This window comes from Mesoplodon bidens, assembly GCF_964165515.1.
Source record: "Mesoplodon bidens genome assembly, chromosome: 14".
In the NCBI taxonomy this organism is placed as follows: Eukaryota; Metazoa; Chordata; class Mammalia; order Artiodactyla; family Ziphiidae; genus Mesoplodon; species Mesoplodon bidens.
In genome coordinates this window covers 67,401,485-67,419,469 of record NC_138170.1, presented here as the reverse complement: position 1 = coordinate 67,419,469, position 17,985 = coordinate 67,401,485, and the positions used below count along the sequence as shown (strand labels likewise).

At 39.9% G+C, this 17,985-nt stretch overlaps 1 protein-coding gene across 9 annotated transcripts in view; it reads right to left on the bottom strand.

Annotated features, from left to right (window-relative positions):
• The window catches only part of RBKS (ribokinase), an 81,927-nt gene that overhangs the window by 26,316 nt on the left and 37,626 nt on the right, over positions 1-17,985 (bottom strand). For all 9 annotated transcript variants that reach the window (XM_081253819.1, XM_081253814.1, XM_081253815.1 and 6 more), the window contains exons 6-7: positions 13,142-13,233; positions 7,788-7,976 (exon numbers count right to left, since the gene is read on the bottom strand). In XM_081253819.1, the coding sequence (XP_081109945.1) occupies positions 7,788-7,976; positions 13,142-13,233 (281 nt within the window). The remainder of the gene's footprint in view (positions 1-7,787; positions 7,977-13,141; positions 13,234-17,985) is intronic.

Sequence of the window (17,985 nt, the reverse complement as noted above, 5' to 3'; positions counted from 1 at the left end):
CCTAAGTCAAAGGGCTCCTCAGCCTCCACACATAGAGATTTGGGAAAGCTTGAGAGGTTCTTTATGAGATCAAGAGTGAACAGTCGCTAATTCAGCTCCTTTGTGAAAATAATGCCCAGTTTGCCCTTTGAGAAAGGATATCACCTATCTTACTTGCTAGATGTGGCACCGAATAGTTTTTTGCTATGTCCCCAAATCATCTTTACTCCAAATTGCAAAGTAATACATGAAAAATACAGGTTTATGGAAAAATGCAAACAATTCAGAAGGATATGGAGCAGAACGTAGAGGTCCTCCTTTTCAACACTTTCCTATCCCCCATCCTGTTCCCCTCCCCATGAGCAATGGGAAAGTTTGGTGGTTTTGTTTGTTTGTTTTAGATTTTAAATTATACTTTTACTTACAGATAGCTAGAGTTATTTTATTTTTTTTAGAGTTTTTTTTAACATCTTTATTGGAGTATAATTGCTTTACAATGCTGTGTTAGTTTCTGCTGTATAACAAAGTAGAGTTATTTTTAAATCAGTGGCACCATACTATTATCATTTGACCTTCTCCTACTGATGATTATGTAGACCTGTCTAATCGATTTTTTGGTTATTACAAAGGTGAAATAAACACTCTTGTACAAATATTTATATATGTGAACACTTCTGTAGGACAGATTCTTAGAAAGAGATATACTGGGTCAAAGGGAAAACATATTTTAAAAATTGGTATTGTCAAATTGCCTTACAAAAACATTCTATGAATTTATACTCCTACCAGAACTATATGAGAGCATGTGTTTTTCCAATTTATTTGCACTTTGACATTATCAATCTTTATTTTTTTGTTGACCTGATGGGCAATGAAGGGAATCTCACTGTTATTTTGATTTGTATATTCCTGATTTCTTGTAGGGTTGAACAGTGTCTCATTTCTTTACCTTTCGTATTTCTTCTTCAGTGAATTGCCTACTTACTTTATTCTAAAGAAATGTTTCATTTATTTTGGGGGATGTAGAGCCTTCCCATAATGACACACATTAATCCTCTGCTGTTGCAAATATTCAAGTTTGCTGTTAACAGATATTCAAAAGTACAGATATTCAAAATTATGCATAGAAAAATCTAGGCGGATTTACACTAAAATGTTAACAGTGGTTACATCTAAGTGATAGGATCGTGAATATCTGACTTTTTTATACCTTTCTGTGTTGTCTGCTCTTTTCTCCTCTTGAACACTAAGCATGTATTAATTTCATGAGTAGAAAGTAAAAAAAATAATAGAGTGACTGGTGGGGTAAAGGTGATGAAGGCTCTCAAAGCAATTCTAAAAGAGCATTTCCCAAGGTACTTTGAATATTGGCAGTATCAGTATATACTTAATTCTTCTAAGGTCAAAATTTGAAGGAAACAACAGTCACTTCTTGGATAATAAATTGATATGGCGATACAGTTAGTCTTACTATTTTATAGTTACCTCTTTAGCACCCAAGATTCTATCATTCTTTACCCACTGTATTTTATGGCCCAACCCTTTCTGAAGTATTGGCAATCAACAGTGAGGGGCACTCAAACATTCTGGCTATAACAGAAGCTTCTGGACAGAAATGTGCAAAGTCTCTATTCAAGGACAAAATGGCTACTGAGCTACAAAGTCCCCTCAGCAACTCCACCAATTATTAACAAATGCAAGGAAGGTACATGTTAATCAGAAAGAGGGAGGTGGGAGAAAGAAAGAATGGTTTGCTGGGGAACCACAGTTTAAGGAGCGTCACAAAGACTACCGCTGGCAGTGCCATGGGAGACCTGGTGAGTACTCAGTCCTCTCAGCAAGACCGTGGCTCAGCAGGAAACAGTGTCTGAGTTTGCCGGAGTTGAGAAACATCTCTTGAGAGCACCTAAATTCAATCATTCTGCTTAATCTGACAAAATTAGTTTGGGCTTCTAGTGGCCAGGCAGCTGGGGATGGGAAGAGGGTGTAGGCTGGGGGGAAGGTCACACCAAGATGGAAATAACGGCCCTTCAGATGTTGGATGACTGAACTGTCATTCTGGGTGGTACCTCAGAAGTGGATTAATGGGAGCCTATGCTTGTGAGCAGCCTGGATGGCAGAAGGCCAGACCCCAGGATGGGGGGAATACACCAAGGAGGAGTTACCTTGGAAAACTGTGGGTAATCCACCAGCCCCAGCACTCACCCCGCCCTCACGAGTGCTTCCACGCCAACTGTGACAGAAATGATTCCACTTCCTACTGGTGCCGTCTCTAGTTTGGAGCTGCTTCTCCAGCCCCGAGTTGTCCCTTGGGGGCATCCATGCAGCTGGGCTGACGCTACCTCATGCCTCACCAATAACTGTGAATACTACAGGACTCAAATGCAATGGATAGAAAGAAAAGAGGAATAAAAAATAGGGAAGATGAGTCCCCCCTGCCCCTCGCCTTTGATTACTCTGGCTTACTTACGTATCCTGAATTATGATTTATTACAAAGTGAGTGATTCTTGAGAAGACAGATTTAGCTTAGGGGCTGAATTCTTGAAATTAAGAGTGTCAGTGTAGACTTTAGGACTTAACCATTTACATGAGGAAATTTATAAATCAGGAATTTTACAGAGCTTATAGGCCAAGGATAACTGAGGTTACAATATATCACACTATCACAGTAATCCTAAAGTGTCACCATGCTTATATGTGTGTAACTCTGACTCTGGAGCGAATATTCAGTGCAGTCATGGACACAAGAAGGCAAAGCCCCTGACCTTCAGGTTGGAAGGACTTGAGTGAGGACATGAGCGCCAGAGATGGGAAAAGAGACACATCTGTCATGTCTTCCATACTGAGCTGAGGACATCTGCAGCTACTGCCACCATCTCACTTTAGTACAAGGGGAAAAACAGATGTAAAAATAGAGGCGATATATCCAACTATTAACACTGAGGCAAAACTGGATATAGCAGTCTGCAGAGGCACAGCGTAGAGCAGGCGATGGCTCCTGCTAGGGCAGGCTGTCTCCAGTGGACAACGTGCCAACTAACTAAAGAGGTTTCCACCATCCATGCCAGTGTGATTGGCAAATAAAAACTGGCTATATTTAGGTTGCACAGCAGGATTTTTTTGTTAAGGTGTAACATCATAAGGGATGAGGAGGAGGAGAAAAGGGAGAAGGTTACAAACTACCTGAGAGCAAGTGATACCCTCCTGACAGGAAGGGGAAGGAGCCCATCTGTTCAGAAGAAAATGCCTCCCTGGGAGTTTCCTCACGTCACCAGGTGAATTAGCTCCTCTTTACCAGACTTATGAAGAAGCTGAACAGTTGTGTGCAGGACAGGCAAGAATTTTAATAATGAGTGCTGGACGAGAGGAGAAAGACAGCATGAAAAAGCTGAGGGAGACCCTACACCCAGAAAATAACTACCCTCGTTTCCTGTGTCACCTCGGTTCCACTGGGGGGATGTTAAGCGCCCAGTCAGTAGATTCAGTACAGCAATTAAGTGGAAGATTCTTTATGAGACAGTATCCACTCATTAGTGAAGTGCCTTTTTGTTGTTTTTGTTTGTCCTTTGTCTTCTCAATTGAGATATCATACACATACCCTAAAAGTCACCCTTAAAAAAGTGCACAATTCAGTGGTTCTGAGTATATGTGCAAGGTTGTATAACCATCACCACTATCTAATTCTAGGACATTTTCATCACCCTGAAGAGGAACCCTGTGTACATTAGCAGTCACTCCTCATTCTACCCTCTCTCCAGCCTCTGCTGTCAATTTACTTTCTGTTTCGATAGATTTACCTACTCTGGATATTTCATATAAATGGAAGCATACAATATGTGGCCTTTTATATCCGACTTCTTTCACCTAGTATAATGTTTTGGATGTTCATCCATGCCGTATCATGTATCAGTATTCCTTTTTATGGCTGAATAATGTTCTATCATATGTATATACCACTATTTGTTTCTCCATTTATCTGTTGATGAAAATTTGGTTTGTTTTCAATTTGGGGCTACTATGAATAATGCTGTGTGAACATTTATATATAAGGGTTTGTGTAACATATGTTTTTTTTTATTTCTCTTGGCTATATACCTGGAAGTAGAAGTGCTGAGTCTGTTGTAACTCTAAATTTAACTTTTTGAAGCACTTCCAGAGCATTTTCCAAAGTGGCTACACCATCTTACATTCCTATCAGCAGTGTTTGAGGGTTCTGATTTCTCCACATCCTAGTCAACAGTATCTGTTTTTGATTATAGCCATTCTAGTGGGTGTGAAATGATATCGCATTGTGTTTTGCCTTAAAAAAAAAAATCCAAGCCATCTGATTTCATAGTTTAAAAAAACAAAGCTTAAATTGTAAATGCCCCATCCCTCTCCACTCCTATTTCTATGAGGCAAATACTTTAAATTCTTTTACTGGTTTCTTCTGATTTTATCTTCTATTTCTGGTAGTATGCTTATACTGTTCTCTTTAAAAAAAATCTGTTTTAGATATTATCTCTTGAATTCCAACAATGGAAGATGAGCATTTAATTCTCTTATCTTCCCCTATGTGCACACAAATACACACTCACTTTATCTTTCCATTTTCACAGTATGATTATAATCTCTATTTTTGGTTAAATCAATAATTGGCACTTACATTGTTATGACTATGCATTCATAGCCATGTGGTGTACAAAATCTATATTTACTTAATCATACCTTTTCCCCTTAGACTCCAGATGACCTAGAGGAAAAAATTTGCTTTTTTTTTTTTTCATTTCCTCAGTTTTCTACATATTAATTACTACTTCATCCTCAAATTCTACAAGAGCTAAAAATCTTTGTGCATATTCAAACACACTGGATATCTGGATATTCCACTATTTCTTTCTTTTTCCTTTTTTCTTTTTTGTTTCTGGGAGACGTTCCTTCCAGAGCCCGCCATGCTCCTGCTCTAATCTGAACTGACTGGGCACGGGCTTCCTGCATAGCTATTGTCCTGGAACGTTCCTTCATCGTCACTGACTTCTCTCTTAAGTTGCATCACCTGTTTCCTGGATCTCATATCTTCCTGTCTTAATTTTATCCCAGTTTACAATAGCATATCTTCCAGTAGCTTCTTTATTCCTCTATTCCTCCATTACCGTCTTGTTTTTGTTAAATATTTTCTCGTGTACCATTTTAATTGTCTTGTTTCTTTTAGGTGTTTTTTTTTTTTTTTTGGTTCTTTTCTTAGTGATTGCACTGGTGATTCCAATTAACACCTTAATCTAGTTTAGATTAATACTAACTTAATTTCAATAGCATACAAAGTTGTTTATGGATGCTTTCATGCTACCATGGTAGAGCTGAGTAGTTGTAGCAGAGCATGTATGCACATGGCCTGTAAAGCCTAAAACTTTACCATCTGGCCCTTTACAGAAAAAACCTGCTGATCCTGATCCAGCGTCCTGATCTTCCCGATCCCATTTTCTCTCTCCTGCCTCCAAGCATTAAGCAATCTGTTCTCTCTGAACTCTCACTGTGTTTCACCCTTCCTGAAACCTAGAAATTAACTGCAAGTGCTAAGGAACCAAATGAAAGAGCAAAAAACTGTATCAACAAAGTGTGAAAACCTCCTTGGTGCACATCGCTGTACATTAAGATGCTCAAAGTTATAATCCGTCATGATCTGTGAAATCCAATCCTTCAACATGAAATAATTGAGGATTATTACTACTGATTCAAATTTGAACAGTTCCAAGGCTAGTTTCTCCATCATTTAATCCTATGCCGAAGCAGTGCATTTCTACATGAGTGTTCTATGGTGGGCATGGGTGGTTTTACTCTGATCAGTATCCATTTCCCATCCTCTTATAAGAGTTCTTTGATTTTTATTTGACACTGGGGATGGGGACATGATATGATATGAGGCACAGTGTGAGTAGGGTGCTGCCAGGGACCACCACCTGGAGGGCACCTGTCTGAGCTCAACGCCCACCAAGAGGCAAGCAGAGCTGACAGGGAGAGGGTGAGCAAGTGAGTCTTGATGACGTGGTTTAGCTTCTGCGTTCTGCCGTACCTTCGAACCTTCCACTTATGTGCACCAAATAAATCCCTTGTTCTGTGTAAGCCGTTTGAGTTGTGTTCCTGGTGCTTATGAGCAAAAGGAGTCGTGACACAGACTTTGAAAGCAGGGGCTGAGCCACTTCTGGGCAGTCACAGAGGTCCAGTAGCTTCATGAGGACCCTTCGTTTTATTTTTAGCAAAAGAAGAACAAACTCTTCGGACCTGGAATAGTTTTAGTCTAATGCAGGATTGACTTCAGAACTAATAAGGAATCTCTCAAATTCAGGTTACTGTCCTTGACAAAACAGAAAAACTAACGGTTTCAGAAATAAGTAAATATGATGAGAATAACATCGCCAAGTATAGCTTATCAAATTCCTGATAAAACACATTTTAAAAGGCAATCAGGGGCTTCCCTGGTGGTGCAGTGGTTAAGAATCTGCCTGCCAATGCAGGGAACACGGGTTCGAGCCCTGGGCCTGGAAGATCCCACATGCCGTGGAGCAACTAAACCTGTGTGCCACAAGTACTGAAGCCCACGCACCTAGAGCACGTGCTTCGCAACAAGAGAAGCCACCGCAGCGAGAAGCCCACGCACTGCAACGAAGAGTAGCCCCCGCTCGCCTCAACTAGCGTAAGCCTGCATGCAGCAACGGAGACCCAACGCAGCCAAAATAAATAAGTTAGTAAGTAAGTAACTTAAACACACACACACACACACACACACACACACACACACACACAGGCAATCAGGATGTAATTTTGTGTAATAGAAGCATTCCTTGCACTTATCTATTTCAATGCATATTCTTAACTAAAACTTCATCAGATGCCCTTAGGCTTCTTTTTTTGGTAAATGACCCACATTTTAAAGTCTTTTCTAAGCAAAGAAATAAACATTTTATAAATAATAATATGTCAGTTTCTTATAGATAAAAACCCTAAAATTTTTATTCTTCCTCAACTCTAATTTCTTGTCCTTGACGTTTACTTACTTTTCTAGTCTAGCCCATAAGCAAATAATTTTTATTTCCCCAGCTTTAGAGGAACCCTGAGCCTTTTTCTAACTTGTTTCCTTTTCATCCCTGCTCTGTAGCCGTGACTTGTCCACTTAACCTGCTTGTCCTTAACACAGCACCTCACACAAGTGTCTTAGTTTTGAACCTCCTGCTTTGTTACTTCCTTGCATTGGGATCTAGAGCAAGTTTCTAAATCTGTAAAATGAGGATAATAATAGTACCTGCCTCATATGGTTGTTGTAAAGATTAAAATGAGAGGTATGTGAAAGAGACACAGTAAGCACGTAGTAATGCTATTATTACTACAATATAATAACCAGTTTCGTTCCACACAAGAGGCTTGTAAGACCCGGCGATGTGTTTATTGTTTAAAATCTAGGCCCCATGAGGGCAGAGACTTTGTCTTGTTCATCACTATATATATGCACCTAATATATGACTGGCATATAATGGGTATTTAATAAATACTTATTGAATGAATGAATGAATGAATATAGGTAATATGGGTATAACTTTACTGATATTCCAATTTTATGGATGAGAAAGCTGACTCAGAGAGGTTAAGTGACTTGTATAAAGTCCTACAGTGGGTTAGAAAAGGTTAAGATACAGTTCTCCTGCCTGATTGTCCTCTTCCCCCATAGGTCCTCTAAGGGCCTCTACCGCGTGATCCAAACATTCAGGTGCAGTATCTTAGTTACTAAACGACGATTTTCAAGGGCCAAAAAGGATTCTGAAATTGAAAAGCCTACCGTAGTATCCACGGCCTTGACATTCTCTGTGGGAATGTGCTTTGGGACAGGCTCTTTCTGTGACAGCATTACACATCCTTCAGCACCTAAGGTGATGATTACCACCTGGCAGCCCCTTTCCATGAGCACCAGCGTAGCCTTCCCAGCATCCGAGGGGCTACTGACCTCAAGGCCGGTCAGAATCTCAGCCTGAAATACATACAAAAAGAAAAGAAACTGTGGTGAGAATAAGTAACTGGGCCTGCTCCTAGATTAGATCTGTTTTTCTAGGCGATGTCTCCCTTCTTTTTCATAACAACCAATGCAGTGGGGAACTTTGGTAGATACTGGCTCAGGATAATAAATAAAATAAAACAATAATAACAATGACAAGAAAAAAGCTATAAAAGACATTCTTGGGACAACTGGGGAAATTTGAATGTGGCCTGAATATCAGATGACAGTATAGAATTACTGATAATTTTCCTAGGTGTGATAATGGTATTGTGGTTCCCCTTAGGAGATGCAAGCTGAAGTATTTAGGGGTGAGGGATCGTGCCTGCAACTTTCAAATAATTCAACCAAAAAATAAATACACACAGGGGAGAGGGGAAGCCAGTGCAGCAAAATGTTAACAACTTTTTTGGTGGAGAGGATATGAGTATTCACTGTATTGCCCATTCAGCTTTTCCTTATTTGTGATGATTTTCATAGTGAAGAGTTAGGAGGAACAAAGAGAGTTTTACAAAAGAAATAAGGGAAGTGGGGAGGGAGGACAAGAAGCAAGGAAGGGGCCACTGCCAATGACTTTTGGTATAAATCATACCCATAAATTTCACACCTAAATTCTTTTAGGCTTCTCTTGGGCCATAATGCCTTTTGCATATTACTAGCTTGCAGACCACTCATTTCTTCTGTTTGTTTTGCTTGAGCAAATGGAAGCAGAGTAGGAGAGGCTCTGATATACAGCAGAAAAAGCAATGTGCTGATGTTCAGAGACCTCCACTACTCACTAACTCTGGAAACGTCTCCAAGTCACATAAAGTCTGTAAAATGTAGGGCTTGGACAGGATCAGTAGTTTCCTCCTAGAATATAAAAAATCCTCTGGATGAAGTAGGGGTGAGGGGCTGCAGCCCTGCTTCCTCATCCCCCAGGTACCCGCCCAGCATCTCCAGGGAACCTTTATGGTTCTGGGATTGGCAGCTGAAAATTCACTGGACTAGATGAATTATATGATACTTTTTGACTTAGAAAGTTTATAACCAAATTTTGTCTTTTCTCTATTACAGTTTAATCATATACTATCTCTTCCTAAGAATGGGTATATCCCTTCCTGTGCTTGCTCTGAATGTGCCCAGACTAACCCTTCTTGGTGCCTGTAAATCATCCCACAGTGTCTGCTCATTCTTGGTGTCAGTCTTCCCAGGAGCATGTGTTTCATTAACTTGACCATGTACCCCCCAGCGCCCCCCTTACCGTCTTTTCCATAGACCCTTTCTTTCAGTCTGTGTGGGTTATACTGTGAGGCCACTTTCCTTTTTCTTTTTATAAGTTTTGCATTAATCTTCATTACTGGGATATTTGTGTTGAGTTGGATAGTTTATTTTCAGAAATATCGATTTCTTGTGGTTTTTAAAAACGTTTTAAACAGCTATTTTTTAATGAAAAATCTTGAACATGAAAAATAATGCACAAACACTCATGTACCTACCACCCATCTTTAATACATTTTACTTTATTAAATTTTACTTTATTTGCTTCCAATATTTTTTTTAAAGAAGTTAAATGATATCTTCCATATATATTATTTAGCATTGTACTTTTCACCTTAACATTTTAAAATTTGTGTTGATATATGTAGCTTTCTAAAAAAAACTGCACTGTATTCCATACTGCAGATATATGCAACAGTTTAAACAAAATCAGTTCTCTTTTTCATGGACACTTTGGTTTTTTCCATTTTCCCCTTTTACAAGCATGTAATCCTTTTTCCTCTGGCTATTTAAAAATATTTTTATCTTTATTAAGCTCCTTGATTTTATGCAGTTCCACTAAAATGTATGTTAGTAGAAAGTTATATTTATTTATCTTATGAGGTACTTTTAACACACTTCTGATCTTTTGAGAGTTCGTGCCTTCTCTCAGTTCTAGAAAACACCTTGCAGTTTTTCCTCTAACATAGCTTCTCTTCAGTTCCCTCCATTCTCTTCTTCCTTCATTCCAATTTGACACATGTTGAAGCCTCTCAAGCTGCTAACTTCCTCTTTAACAGTTAAAACTATTTTTCTTTCCATGCTATTTTCTAGGTGAATTGAGTTTTCTACCTCCAGGTGAATTGATCAAGATTCTCTTTCAGTTCACGAATTCTTCATTCCAGTCTGATGTTTATCTTTCTAATGAGTGCTTTAAAAATTTTTCAATGACTCTTTTTCATTTTCAGGACTTCTAATTGGGTGGTTTTCATATTCACAGACTGTTGCTTTGATTCTGTTTTTCTTTCACAATTTCTTCTCCTTTTTTAAAGAATGAGAATCTTAATCATACTTATTTTAAAGTCTTTTTGCATTGTTTTATTATTTGAATTTCATCTTGGGCAAATTTCTCTTCAGATTGTTGATTTTGCTGGATCTCTAGCAGCAGTACATTTCTTCATCTGCAGGCTCACTCTGCTCGCAGTGAGTTGGAGAGTCTGCACATTTCACTCCCATCAGGTTTATCCCTGCCTTTCTAGTGGTTTTACAGCTGCATCCACTAGGTCCCCAAGGGTCTCTAAACCAGAGCCAGGTGTTAGGTCGGCAACAGAGAGTTCCTGTTCTGGGGGGTATTGGCACTAACTGCCAATCCAGTCACTAAGTCATCAGTTGGCTCGGTTTTCTTCCTGATCAGAGGCAGTATCTCTGTCCTCCTGTCTCTGCAGGTCGGGAGCTTTCTATATGTTGTAGCCTCAAGCAGCAGGCATAGCAGCTTCCTCCATTCTTTTTCCTTAGCAGGGAAGCCTTAGCCCAGCATCTCTGGTTTCTAGCCTGGGCACTGCTCCAGTCTCCCATGAGTGGCACACTTTCAGTGCCCATTACCCATGGGAGGCAAACTTCCACACACCTATGCCAGCTTCTGGGACTGGAGTACAGCACACCCAAGGCTGAATCTCTGTGATTCTGTTCCATTTCTGATCTGTGGAGTTATTTATCTTGTTTTTGAGCTTGTGAGTGTATTTTCATTGTCTCTTTTTGTATTTATGTATCAATGGTTTGTGTGTGGCACAGAGGGAATATCTTAAAGCATGAATTTACATTGTTATCATGGTTAGAAGTCGTCTATGAGAATGTTAAGCTTTAAAAATTTTTCTTTATTAAGTTTTTTAAAATTAATTTTTATTGGAGTATAGTTGATTCACAATGCTGTGTTAGTTTCTGCTGTACAGCATTGTGAATCAGCCACACATATACATATATCCACTATTTTTTAGATTCTGTTCCCATATAGGTCATCACAGAGTATTGAATAGAGTTCCCTTTGAGAGCAATTTCCTTAAAGACCAGAGTTCATTCATTTATTCATTCATTCAATAAGCGTTTACTAGGTGCCAACTCTCTGCCGAGTACAATATAACAGATGATAATTTCTAAAGATAACTATCAATATATATCACATCATACATGCTCTTTTCACACTGTGACAATGACAACCTTCTATTGAGAGGTGGGGTACCAGGGTGGACTTTCCTACCACAATCAACAGAATGGGCCAGAAGAGATGCTGTGTGACTTCCAAAGCTAAGTCATAAAAGCCACCATGTCTTCTGCCAGGCTCTTGCGCTCTCTCTCCCTCACCCCTTCTCAGGAGACTGTATCTTGTTGGAACCCAGCTTCCATACTGTGAGGAAGCCCAGGCCACAAGGAGAAGCCATGTGTAAGTGTTCTGGCCAATGGCCAGCATCAACGAGCAAGCATGTGAGTGAAAGAAGGTTCAGATGATTCCAGTCTTTGAGTCTTCCAGCTGAGAGCCCAGATATCGTAGAGGAGAAACAAGCCATGCCGTGTCCTGTCTCAATTCCTGATGCACAGATACCATGACAGACAATAAATAATTCCTGTTGTTGTAAGCTACTAGTTTTGGGGGTAATTTATTATGCAGCAGTAGATAGCCAATGGGATACAACAGTGAATAAGAGATGTCTGTTCTCTCTCAGGAGAAGACAGAGGTATTGAACAAGCAGTCCTAGCTGTGATGAGTGTTTGAAGAATCATTAGAGATGCTCTGTAAGTATCTAGCAGGAAAATCTAAGCCAGTTTGGCAGTTGAGGGTAATCTAACTTCTTATTGTGAAATGGTCACTCTCTCCCACAATTCCTTTTTCCTAGCACAATGCCTGGCCATGGTGGTTGCTCAAAAATATTGCATAACCTATTGTGGCTTCTTAAAATTAGCTTCCTTGTTGCAGTCTTCTTTCTTATTTCCTTTATGTTCTGAGAGATGAAGTTAATAAAAAGGCAGGTCAGGAAATCCTAGAAACCTTCATTCAGCCTTTGCACCAAATGAAAAACTAATAGTTCGTTAATTATAAACTTTCTTTCTCTGTATGTTGCATTGTATAATATGTCTTGCCTCCCAATGTTGGAGGAGAGTGCTGGTCTAATACTGTTTGGCCTGTAAGAGGGAAAATATTGAAATTTTCTTCCTAAAATGCTTTAGAATGGCATGATATGAATATATTGATAGAGATTTTATGCAGATATATACATTATGACCCTCAGGTGGACTGAGACGGTGCTCCCCTAACAGAGTGGCCACCAGGGCTTCCCATGGCATCAATGGAGAACCTCTTGTCTGTCCACCAGTGCAATCACAGGGTCTTCACAACAGAATGCAAATGCTCCAGGGTTGTACATTAGTTTGCATTGCTTGATAAAATATAGGACTCTCAGTTAAACTTGACTTTCAGATAAACAACAAATAATTTAATGGTATGTTTAGTATATTATTCCTTATTTACCTGAAATTCAAGTTTAACTGTGCATCCTGTATTTTTGTTTGCTATCTCTGGCAACTCTAATACTAACAGTAATTAGTCTATAGAATATGGAATGATTAAAAAAGAAAACAGAAACTAATAGTATGAGGGCAGGGTGGGGACTAAAATTAGCTGAGGTTTGATAAATGCCCAATTATGGGTATGACTCAGGGAATCCTTTTTCTTCTAGGACTCACTAGTTTCCTTTTCTCTACATCCCAGTCATCCAAAAAAATCTGTTTTCATTATGCCCAAGAATTCACATGCAATCAAGCTGATGAGGTAAGTCCTGATTCTCTGCTTTATTCACGTACATGAAAGTCTTTTGGTTTCTCAAGGAATGAGCAAAACCTTCCATCCTTACCTCACTTTCATTGCAGCATAACACATCTGAGAGAGTGTAGAACTGGGGGTCTAGGTCAGCAATGGCAGGCGCTGGGTTGAACAGTGTTTTTACTACAAAGGAGTGAAAAAGGGGTTCAGTGGTTATTGTTTTTAACATGGTGCATTTATGGACATTGAGTAAGGGAAATCCCCAAGTACAACCATTTTCCCCATTAGATTAAAAATCAGGGCTTCCCTGGTGGCGCAGTGGTTGAGAGTCCGCCTGCCAAGCAGGGGACACGGGTTCATGCCCTGGTCCGGGAAGATCCCACATGCTGCAGAGCGGCTGGGCCCATGAGCCGTGGCCACTGAGCCTGCGCGTCTGGAGCCTGTGCTCCGCAATGGGAGAGACCACAACAGTGAGAGGCCTGTGTGCCGCAAAAAAAAAAAAAAAAAAATCAACTTATTTACAGATGTAGAAAAGTATGGAATCTCAATCTCCGTGATAGCCTAGTATCAATTCCTTGTTATGTCCATTTGCTCTACTTTTTACTTTACAACATTTCAGCTTCAAGGGCAAGCATCAATATTTACAACTAAGGTGATTACAAAGTTATGGCAAAGGACAACAACAACATTAAAGAAAAATTTGAATGTTGTGGCATGAAAGGACATGTATAAATGTGAACATGCAGGCTGGTGAACATTTTTGTGGGTTACTGTGAGTGCTTAGATGCAAAGCTAGTTCATAAATCCATTTTCCAGGAAAGTAAAAAAGAGATGATAGAAAGGAAACAATGAAGAGCTTAAAAATTTCCTGGTAAGAATGGTAAGTAGGAAGTTCATGTACATATCCACGTTTTGAACACCTATGTATGTCTTCCAAATATGTTGCACTTACTCATGCAAACATACACATTCACACAAAAGCTTATAGTCTTGGCTTCTGTGGGCAATCTGGGAACGTAAAGGAAAGGTTGATAAAGGAGGAGAAATTCAGTCAGAGGCTAAGAGCTAGCTCAGACTACAAGAGGAGGAGGATGGGGACAGCAGAAGGGAAAAATGAGAATGTCACGGCCATCACAGTGTTGGAAGTACATTTTTCAGAGGAGGAAAGTGAACCTCAGAGAGATGAGGTCAGTCTAAGGTCCTAACACTGGGAGATAGTTAAGGTGGGTCCCTACCCAGGGTCCTCCAGCTTGAAGTCCAGGGTTTTGTTGTTTCTAAAGTGGTTGCCTCTCTAGGCCAGGACTTTGTCCATAGCAACACAAGCCCCCCCATGCCAATTCACAATATTTAAAAACAGCCTTTGTTCTGGAACTTTGTAAATTGTTTTTTTAAGTATTTAGAAATTATATTCATAGGAAGCTCTCCCTCTGTCAAAACACTTAACCACCAGCGTAGCCACCTAGATTGGTTGGTCTTCTTTCTTCTACCCAGGTCCACTGACTTATGTGTGTTTAGTAACCTTAATTACTATAGACTCATAGAGTAAAACTCTCTAGATGCAGTCCCCAGAGACTCTTCTAGAACAGTGGTTCACAAACTTGGCTGCGTATCAGCCTCACTAGGACAGCTTATTAAAATGCCTGACTTCTGGGCTCCACCTCAAACCCACTGAATCAGAATCTGGGGGTGTAAGGTCAGTGAGTGTGCACATTGACAAGTTCTCCACGTGGCTCTTCCATGGCTAGTTTGGCGCTGATGCATTCCACGTTCCTAGGGAGATGTGTATCAGCACGTGGCTAGTGGAAGCTGTCCACTACTTCTGCCTGGGGAGGCTAGCTAATCTACTGCTGCACCTTCTTTGGTCTTACTTAACATTTTGGTTCAGTCAGTGGATCTCGTCCAGTGGTTTATAGGCTAACACTATTCCCATATTTTTATTATTTTAGAATCCAGAATGTCCACCCACAGAAATTCTATGGTATATTTTTGGCTGCTCATATTTTTGCACAGGGTTATTGTGAGGCTTAAATTAGAAAACGGATGTAAGAGCCCTGTGTAAACTGTGAAGTGTTATACAAAAGTAAAGGATTATTACTGTTATTATATTGTCCTTTACCCATAGCCCAACACCCCCACCTGTCCACCCATCTCTTCTGCCTTCTAATGGAGTTTTTAGCCTGGCAAAAGTCTCTCTCATTGATTTTCCCGCTTTTGCAAGGTCTCAGAGATGTCAATTATGCATAAAAGCCATCATTGCCCAGCATTCTAACACACCCATTTACTTTTTAGGTTTTCAAAATAAATATGTTGTTCCCTATTTTCCTCAAGCATTAAATTGAAACACCATTGCTCACCTAATCTGATCCTCAAAGCTGCACTCAGCAGCTCTGAGCACAAGTTAGAGCAAGCTATCAGTATGCAACAATAGGGTAGAGCCATTCTTCTTATAAAAGTTCCATTTTATCCTAAAAGATCCTTGATCCAGCAATTCCTTTTCTAACCCTGCCCTACAGACATACACAGGCCTGCAAAGATGAGGTACAGTGACGTTCATTCAGCTCTGCTTGTAACAGAAAAAAACCAAAAGAAACCTAAGTATCTATCAGAGTGGATAAAAAATTATGACACATACGTCCAATGGAATGCCCTGCTGCTGTTCAAAAGAATGAGGCAGATCTCTGTTTTGTCACAGAAAGACTTCTATATTTATAAGTGAAAAAGGCAGTTTTATAATAAAGTCTATGGTAGGATCTCCCTCTTTTTTGAACAAAACAAATAAAACATAGCTATCTGTGTATTTACATTTATACACTTACATAGAAGAGAAAAAAGTCTGAGAGATTACTCACTAAACTAATAAGTGATTAGTTACAAAAGACTGAGAATAAATCTGACCACAGATTAACTGCTATACATCATGCAAAGACATAATTCTTAAAATATATATAATATCTCACATCAAAAAACGAGTACATGGGCTTCCCTGGTGGCACAGTGGTTAAGAATCTGCCTGCCAATGCAGGGGACACGGGTTCAATCCCTGGTCCGGGAAGATCTCACATGCCGCGGAGCAACTAAGCCCGTGTGCCACAACTACTGAAGCTCGCGTGCTTAGAGCCTGTGCTCCGCAACAAGAGAAGCCACCTCAGTGAGAAGCCTGTGCACCACAACAAAGAGTAGCCCCCGTTCGCCGCAACGAGAGAAAGCCGGCGTGCAGCAACAAAGACCCAACGCAGCCAAAAATAAAGAAAGAAAGAAAGAAAGAAAGAATTGCTAGTGTGTAGATACACAACAGATTAAAAAAAAGAAAAAATGAGTACACTGTGAGTGAAATGATGTAATGGAAAAAATGAGTACACTGTGAGTGAAATGATGTAATGTCTGGGTTTTGCTTCAAAATAATCCGAGGTTGCAGTGGGGGATGGGAGTAATAAGTTGGGGTATAGATGAAATAAGATTGGCCAAATGTTGATAATTGTTGAAGCTAAATGAGAGTATATATGAGTTTACCATACTTGAAATTTTTCACAATAAAAACAAATTTTTAAAAAAAATTTATTTTATTTATTTATTTTTGGCTGTGCTGGGTCTTAGTTGCTGCGCGCAGGCTTTCTCTAGTTGTGGCAAGTGGGGGCTGCTCTTCATTGTGGTGCACAGGCTTCTCATTGCAGTGGCTTCTCTTGTTGAGAAGCACAGGCTCTAGGTGCGTGGGCTTCAGTAGTTGTGGCACGTGGGCTCAGTAGTTGTGGCTCGCCGGCTCTAGAGCGCAGGCTCAGTAGTTGTGGCCCACGGGCTTAGTTGCTCCATAGCATGTGGTATCTTCCCGGACCAGGGCTCGAACCTGTATCCCCTGAATTGGCAGGAGGATTCTTAACCACTGCACCACCAGGGAAGTCCCAAAAACAAATTTTAAAGAAACAATGACATTGAATTTTAAGCAACAATTGCTGGATTGAGAAATTCTACAATTTAATTTGACTGTAAATACTGTATAAAAATCAAGCAAGTCTTATTTGCCTGTATCTTACCAAGGGAAAGCACTCTTATCAAAAGAAACTGGATACATAGGCTTCGAGTCTAATAACTAAATTTAGGGGAAAAGTGAAAATACCATAAAGAAAGGAGTCTCTTTGGCTCATGCTACCATAAATAAGCATGAATACTTTACCATGATGAAAAAAAAGTGAAGAATTAGTAGATGTAGTTCATCAAAGAAGAATGCAAATTTGTAATAGTCAAGATGAAAAAAACCTGATGTCATCCTGGAACCATGCAAAACTAGAGAACACAGGATGTACCGTGGAGTAACTTGGAGTTGCAGAGGTGACTGACAGCACCCAACTGTAATTATTATTCATTACAACATATGACGGACTAAACTCCCAGTTGTCTTAACAGCATGTCAATGGCTGGTGCAATAATGTCAGTGAGGAACTGGTGAGGCCCAGGGAGGCAGCTGTACAGGCGCAAAGACAGGAAAATGAGGTGGAAGCTCTTAATGATGTCACCATGGAGGGCAGGGGGCTGGACAGTTAAGAAGGCCCTAATAACGAGCTCAGAGAAACAGGGGAAGAAAATCACCCTAAGTAAAGAAACCGCAGGAAGGTTGGGCTACCCAAAACACTGGCTTAGCAGTCTCCCACTCTAGAGGTTCTTCTCTGTGACTTGAGCAGCAAAAACACCCAAAGCTTGGGCTATGTGCTGGACCATGTTATTGTGAAAGTCAAGGTGGCCAGCCAAGAAATTTTGTTTGCCAAATGGAAAAGGACTAAAGTGGCATTAAAAGATATTTTGTATCCTACCTAGAGTTTAATCTTGGCGATCTTACAATCTCAATTATTTATAATTGTTCCTGTAATGTCCCATTTGCTTTGAAATGGATATAAAGACCAGAACCAACAGGCATAATTTCATCACAAGCAGCTGTACCACCAG